Raw genomic sequence first — 8,152 nt, 5'->3', positions numbered from 1 at the left:
GTACTATAGGTGCATGGAGCACGGTATGTTAGATTTGTATGGGTCGATTTGTAAGAATTGTGAGGAAGAAGAAATCAGGTTAATTTTTTTTGAGAAATTTAGCATAGCGACGTTTCTGCTACTCGGTTATGAAAGCATGAAACTCTCTCGTCTTAACTTGGTTCTCTTTTTGAGAATTTGCGAGATATCTGTAGGCAATAACGGGCAATAAATGAGCTAAAATAAAAAATATACATTTTAATTTTTGATGAACAGAGAATATTACATGGCCGCGCGGAGATACGAAATTTCTCTTCGACTGTTGAAAAATATTGAGAATTTGCGAGATATCTGTAGACAATAACGGGCAATAAATGAGCTAAAATAAAATATATATTTTTAAATTTTTGATGAACAGAGAATATTACATGGCCGCGCGGAGATACGAATTTCTCTTCTCGTGTTCAAATGAGTGAGCTACATTAGCTCTCCTCTCTGTTTGAATATTTCCTGTTTTAGGAAGTTGTTCCGGAAATCTTCATCTTATATGGCTATGGCTGAAATGATATTGTGTCTTATAAAGCTTATTTCGGGGTCAAACATTCCTGGTATTGACCAAAATGAGCGAGCTGTTTGTGCATGTACTTGACTCGATTGCAACGCTTGCAGCAGAGTATTTATGAAGAACTGATTTCCACACATTGTAGGGCTTGGAAGAAAAATAAAAGTATTTATTTTTCATATTGTTATAATAAAACAAAAGTCCAAACCTTTTCAAGGAAACGAAAAATCAAAGGCAATAAATATGTACTTTATCGATGTCTATTTAATATTTGGCTGAGCGCTGTGACCATGCGGGCCACGTTAAGCGAGGAATCCCGATTATCCTTGATTAGTGTTAAAGCCGCACTTTGCTTTATTTATTGGAAATATACATTCCTATTCTTCAAGAAAACTTTCTTTCCGTTCGCTTGTAGGAAATGACACAAATTGTCGCTTATTTTCTCCCGAGTGGCTACATCAAGCAGAAGCATAGACAAACGGGCGCAAAGCATGCCGTTCGACAGAGAAAACCTTAACTACACACAACGTTTTCCTCTCAGTTTACAAACCTACTGCGACCTTCACTTACAAACCCCTTACCGGATCATAATTCACTAATCACCATCGTCACAACAAATCACATTACTTTTCCAACTACCAGTCACAACACAGGCCAGTGCCTTCACTTGCTTCAGTTCACTGCACGGGGTTATTCAAAGGTCAGTCACTACCAACAGTCCCTCTCAGGAGGTATCAAACTCCTGGGTTCAAACCATTTTCTACTTTAGTCAAGAAATATTTTTTGCAAGGAATTTCAGACTCTCATTCCAATATAGTTCTGATGCCTTCGCTTGAAGCGCTGTATTTTCTCCACCTAGAATCCAAACATCGTTGTAAATCTTTACATATTGCTTGGAACAAGGGGGAAGATAACAAGGTGTAATAAAATGGCCAGCCCCTGCAAGAGGCAAACTCTTAAACAGGGACCCTTTCCCATGTTGATCCATACGCTGAAATATTTCCTTGCACATCCACTCTATTTCAGGGTTAAGCTGATCTGCAAGGCCATACACGAACAACACAGGACATGTAATATTCTCCACTGGCACAAGTGACGGTGATCCCGTTTTACAAGCCTCTTTCCTTTTAAAAATTGAAACAAACTTTTGGTAGCTGTTGTAGTCTGCTGCCATTGTTTCAATGGGATAACCTGGTATGGTGAAAGTCTTGCATTTAAACGAGCAACCAATGAGAGCATGAGATCCGGAAATTGATATCACCCCTTTGATTTTCTGAGAAAGTTGTGATGCAATTGCCACGGCAACAACTCCGCCAAATGACAAACCAACCAGACTGACACCATCCGAATTGATCTTGGGGTGGGCAGACAACCAGTCAATTGCCATCTCAAAATATGAAAGGTCAAGAACATCATACCTCTGAGGAAGATCTCTAAACGCACAATATGCCAAGACTAAAGTTGCAAACCCATTGGATGCCAGAAGAGCTGCTCTGTCCTCTCTAAGGCCACCTGTGCGACCCCACATGTCCACGACACCTGCAAATGTAAAATACTTGCCTGTTAAGGGGGGAGGGGGTAGCTCTTAACTACAGAAAGACAATGGTTGCTAAGGAACTGTGGTTGTTCAATCAAGAGCCCTTAAAAAAAGGAATGCATGGTAACCTTTTCAACGGAAATCTGACATCACTTCAACTAGAAGGCGCATGCGCAACTAGTTCCAGTTCTCTGTCGTGCGTTTCAGTAAAAAACATGTAAAAACTCTTAGGAAACGAAAGAGAGAGGCGGATGGATCATTTTTCGAAAACTATAGCATGGAATTTCTACTTGGACAAAAAATAGAGCTGAAATTTTGAAAAGTGGATCAAAGGAGGGCCTTATGACGTCACAAGTTTCTTTTTTTTGAGAAATATATTTTTTAAAATCTATGTACAGATTTTTTTTTGGAAGTTTCTTATACAGTTGCGGTAAAAAATGTGAAAAACACAGTTAACTCGCTGTCACGTGATTTACCAAATATGGTTGAGATGACTATTTGAAGGAGTCTATAGCAACGGTTTGGTAGTTAAGAGCCACCCCCCTTAATCCATATTACATAGGAGATGTGCTATAAGCTGTAAGGTAATCTTTTCAGGTTTGCAATCTTTCACTTCTTCGCATAAACCCATGAGTTTTGTATCAATCACCCAAGAAATGAGTACTGAAATTCAACTCTCTCTTGCATGTGATTTGAACCTTCTATGCCATTGTATAAAGTGCTGTATTTGTTCGTCTACTATCATGAGAAGGCAGAAGTGGCTCTTTGGGCGTCACGCTTTGCAGTTTCGAGAGAGCGTAATTACAACAGAAAAAGATATTTTATTGCAAATTAAGTGTCATCTGAAGTTATCTGACAATTCCGGCATATTTGTCACGCGACTGAATCACGACATATTGTATCAACCACATACCGCTAGTCTGTCAAATTTTGATTGAAAAATGTATGCATGCGCTCCCAGATAAGCCCTTTTGCAACCCAATAATTTTGGAATTTTTGATTACTAATCAGTTAACCAATTACCAAACCGTAAAGGCTTAAATTTAAAAAGTAGCGTACTTTTAACTTGGACCTCAATTTGCATCTATAGCATGAATCTATGTACCGTCGTTTTCATCTAAGCGTGGACACACGACGGGAAAACATGTTCTTTGAAGTTTAAGTTTGCCAGCCGTTAACATCAGCAAACGTTTGCGTACGATAGTTTAACAGAACGAATTTGAAGTATACTTTATCAGATCAGGGTCAATTTCTTATAAAAAGTCGTTGATATCCAGTCTTGCTGCTATTCTAGGAAAACTTGCATAAACATCTCTCAAACTTCGAAGGATTGAAGAGAAAACTTCTCATGTTTGCAACCAGTTAGAGCATGTTTTCCTCGTGACGTGTCCACGCTTAGGTGAAAACGACGGTATTAAGTAATTCTCATGCTAACCCTAACCCTAACCGTAACCCTAACGTGTGGAGATATCTTAAGCTGGAGAACAATCAGTATAGAATTTATTAATTCTAAGAGTGACTTCATTATTTCGTACGCACGTACCCAAGAAACCTTAAACAATTATTATATCAGGAAATTGTGAGGAAAATACAACAAATTAAAGCAAAATAGTTAAGCTTACCATGGAAGGGACCATCTCCAGGAGGAAGGAATAAGGTTCCATAAAAGCCATCATTCTCTAAGAAGCGTCTACTAACACCCTTTCCCATGTAAGACCTTAGCAATGTTACGCTTCCCGCTATTTTGTTCTTAGGTTTGTCAAGCGCTCGTTCATCGTCTCCACTGTACACATCTATGATGACTTTCAAGGGTGTTGTTACATCTCGTTTTCTTAGCAAATCGTCTCGATCACCGTCTGTAACTGGTTTCATGCTCCAAAACAACCCCATCGGCTCCACACCAATGTATGATCCACCCAGGGAAGGGTCAGACGACACGAAGACAGCGCCATTTTCGCTGGCTTTGTATTTAGCCAATGACTCAAAGAGAGTGTTGCTGTCGTCGATGGTTCGAGCTCGAAAAATAACACTCTGATTATGACACAGGTTTCTCACAATTATTTCAATCTTTTGATCGATTGTCGTTTCGAGTGACGGTTTCACTTCAATTTTTGCCAATGTAGCCATTTCAAATAAATGCAAGGGTAGCTTTCAAGATTATGCGCATGAAGTATCCGTGACCTCAACCTGCACTTTATACCCTCCGTATAAATTACCCGTTTTCCAGCAGTAGCGGTCAAATGTTGGAGTAGAGGTCATTTCTTTTTTTAATTTTTTGGTACAAGAATTTCGCATGACATTTACAACAAAGTATACAAAATGCAATGCACAAGAAAGCAAGAACAACTTCCATTCAATTTTTTGAAGTGCAACAAATACTCGTCTGTGTAACCTCTTCATGTACATGATGATTCAGCTGGTTTCATCAAATCATTTTTCAGTAGAAAATAAATTAAATAAATGTTGTTATTAGTGAAAGAAATTATAAGGTTTTGTATGAGAAAATAAACGAGGATTTACCCTCGAGTCTCGTTTCAATGAGTTCTTTTTACCAATCGTTGCTGTTCTGATTTCAACATTGTAAATATGGCGTAAGTCGATCATACACGCTGAAACAGTTCTCAAAACACGTGATCAGAGAAGTTGTGAATGACCCTTAATTCTTTGCGAATAAGCGCTCGCAGTCCGAAAACATGGCGAATTTTGTTGTTTTGATCTGCAATAATCGAGACTTAAAGCATTCTCGTTCCAAGAGCTGCGATCCTCTTGGCCAGCGCCACGAATCGAGAGCTCTGGGGCCGGTTGCTCGAAGTCTGGTTAGCACTAACCGTTCGTTAAGAGGCATCAAAACCCGCAGGTTTCCATGGTAGTTAACGCTGGTTAGCGCTAACCATGCTTCGAGCAACCTGGGCCTGGCTGGTACCAATTTTTAGTCAGCGATTCGCGGACTTCCGGTCAACTGCGCAGCCGCAGGATTCAGAGTGAAAATAGCTATCAAAGTCTATCCGAAGGTTAATTTAAAAGATTGATCTCTTTCAGGAAGCGTTACGTTTGTCCTTAGGACGGACTTTTAGGTTCTGCCGATCTTCAACTGAGATAGAAGCGGTACGAAGTTTTGAAATCCGTTGTCCGAGATTTTAAGAACGGCTGCCTGTAAGAATCGAGAATAGTCCGTCAACGACCATTTTGGTGGATAGCTCATATTTTGCCCAAAGATACCCTTTAGTGAATTATTTTCAAGAACCACATTTAAAAGTTACAGCGATTCTTATTTTTTTACCAATTTGCAAAAATTTGAAAAGGCGGTTTAAGTGCGGTTTTCTGTTTGACAAATTGTCCAAAATTTGCTGCGAGAACCAAGCAACGGTGAAGTCTTTAAATGAATTCAATTGGAACCAAACTTGACAAAAATTAAGAAAAACTATTCTTGTTCATTTCTACTTCGATACTTTTTACGGAAATGTTAAAATTGTGATTTTCTAAGCTCTTTAAAGAACATCCTTAAAGACCGCATAACATGGCGGCGGAAAATGGGTGATATTTGACGCAATAAAAATGTACCTGGTACCTCATTCTTAATTTTTTTTACTTCATATTCTTCAAATATTGCTATTATTCATTTTCTGTGTGAAGTTCTATGCTCGAACTCGGCACGCTTCCCTCCGAAAATATCAGAAATGTTTGTAACCTGAGCGAGCTAAATTACGCGAAATTTGAACGCAAGCTGATGCTAATTATTCATGTAGAATCGTCGAACTGACTAATTTTCGGCTTTATAGCTTGGAAAGCTCTAAAAAATGCCAAGTTATTGCATTTGTGTGCAGGCGTCTCCACACAAATGCAAAGCCTTATAAATTTGAGTAAGACATTTCTTCGAATATCTCCCGCACGAAACGTTGCACAGACAGGAACCTTTGCGAGGTTAAATATACATCTTCTTTTATCTCTTTGATTCTTGACTTTATTTGTTAAATGGTTTTGATGATGGTGTGACAGTAAAAACCGGCAAAAAGTTAGCCTCCGTACGGTTCCTGTATTTCAAGCCATACGAACTTGAGCCGGAAGCCAGCGATTTCCCGAGAGTTAGCTCCATCCTCTCACCTGTCACTCCGAGTGCTTGCTCGCAGCTAGAGTATATCTCTGAAAATTTTTTCGACACTTAAAATTCTACTACCAGGATTTTTAAATGATTGCAACAGGGTTTTCAAAGGGCAAAGACTTTCAGTGACACTTTTCACAACAAACGTTAATTAACTAAAACGAAAAAACAAGTTTATTGAAAGATAATTACCGGCAAAATACCAATTTTTTTCTCGTTTAATATTAACAGGAAATATCAGAAGTTATGTAAAGACAACCGGCTTAACGTTGCACGTGCATCCGGACCGTAAGCTGCACGTGATCGCCTAAACAGACATGAAGTACAAACATGAACGGTTTCTTCGAGCCTTTTAAGCTCCTACAGCTAAAGAGGATAAATTTAAAAGATAAAGCTTAATACAAGATTCCGTATTATTTTGCATTATCCATAAACAATACATTAAATTAATAAATATATCTGTATACAATACTCCTATTATCTTTCCACGGTTGAAAGCAAACACGCAGATATCGTTGTTACATCGTCTTTTAATCGCAGTCATGTTTTAGCTTGATTACAGCCATGACAAGAATCCTTTGCAACTGTTTCTCGTCTTTGAAACTCGGCAATATTCTATCTCGTCAGTCTTATCGCATGCGTGCCCGTCTGGTCTTTCAACCATTCGTAAAGTCTTACAGCTTTTATTTCTTGCTCATTTTGATATCGGCCTTCTGCCCTTTGTAAATGCTTTTGTAACACTTGGGAACGGTCGTGTTTGTTGAGTACTTCGCCAACTCGCTTACAAGACACTGGCTGCCTGTCTGCAGAGCGTACGAGATTTTTGTGCGAATTGTGGAGCTCAGGCTGGCCGATTTGCGGTAAGGGATTTTCTTTCTGCGTGCTTCTTCTGGACGAAACTGAAACGATCTCTGATGCGTCGACCTCTGTGATAACTGAGAGAGTATGCCTTCTCTGAATGGCTTGCTTCCGTTGGATTTCAGGAAATGCCGACTGTTTTCGATTCAATGAATACATTGGATGATATCCTGCATCCACACCTTTTTCTAAATTCCAAAAGTCAGTACTCTTTGCCTTAAAGGCAGAGTGATCGATGCCGGCTTTTTCTACTGTTCGTCTTACATTCGGCAAACAACAAATGTCTCTTGTTTCCCTCTCGGAAAGGAAAGGTGTGTTCTCCTTGTGAGGACCATGAAAGACCAATAATGGATTTGAGCTTTTGCATGCAGGAAAATCCTTGATGTACGAGTTGCAGGGAATTTGTATCGGGTATCTTCTATCCACTGATAAACTGCGTTTTGCCAGTAATTTTGTTGTCGAAAAGCTTGGCCCTGATTTCTCCGATGAAGTAAGCATTTTCAAAAATTTCTGTGTACGTACTTTTCAAGACAGTTATGACACTTGTCGTAAATGATGTTGCACTTTTTGAAAAGACTCTGGAGTACAGTGAACACGCGGGTCACTATGGGGTCAGAGTGCTTCCGAGAAACAAGCCAATCAGATTTTCTGTTTACGTCGTGATACATCTTGTTATATAAGAGGTTATATTGAGGCTTGGGCTTTTATCAAATTAGAATTTAACTTACTTGTCAGTGGGAAATAGCATTTATGAGGAGGGGCATTTGGCAGGGGTACACAACTAATGAGAGCAAATTCGCCCACAAGTCACAGCGACATTTGGTTTTGTTTTCAAACGCTGTGTTGTATAATGCGTGATATGGTTGGCTGCATTTCCGTGTAACACGAAATTTGCATTGAATTTTTACTGTGGGCCTAAGGGGGGTGGCTCTCATTTACAGAAAGGCAATGGTTGCTAAGGAAGCTTCTTAGTCAAGATCAAGCCCTACAAAAAAGGTTGCATGGATGGCTCTTTGAAGTAAGTTTTTCAATGGAAATCAGTTTGGTACAATAGGCATGAAGAAGTTGAACATTTCTTGGACTCCCTCTGCGTGTTTCTTGTGGTGCTCTGTTGGTC

At 39.4% G+C, this 8,152-nt stretch overlaps 1 protein-coding gene across 1 annotated transcript; it reads right to left on the bottom strand.

The window, feature by feature from the left end:
• Positions 1 to 420: 420 nt before the first annotated feature.
• LOC137978683 (peroxisomal succinyl-coenzyme A thioesterase-like) lies at positions 421 to 4,348 on the bottom strand. Its single transcript, XM_068825701.1, has 2 exons — positions 3,701 to 4,348; positions 421 to 2,080 (listed from the first exon to the last, which is right to left on the bottom strand). Exons 1-2 carry the CDS (start codon positions 4,203 to 4,205, stop codon positions 1,311 to 1,313), a joined length of 1,275 nt encoding a protein of 424 aa, XP_068681802.1. The 5' UTR covers positions 4,206 to 4,348; the 3' UTR covers positions 421 to 1,310.
• Between the last annotated feature and the right edge of the window lie 3,804 nt (positions 4,349 to 8,152).

This window comes from Montipora foliosa, chromosome 1, assembly GCF_036669935.1.
Source record: "Montipora foliosa isolate CH-2021 chromosome 1, ASM3666993v2, whole genome shotgun sequence".
In the NCBI taxonomy this organism is placed as follows: Eukaryota; Metazoa; Cnidaria; class Anthozoa; order Scleractinia; family Acroporidae; genus Montipora; species Montipora foliosa.
Note: the sequence above shows the minus strand (reverse complement) of the source record. Positions and strands in the feature narration are given on the sequence as shown.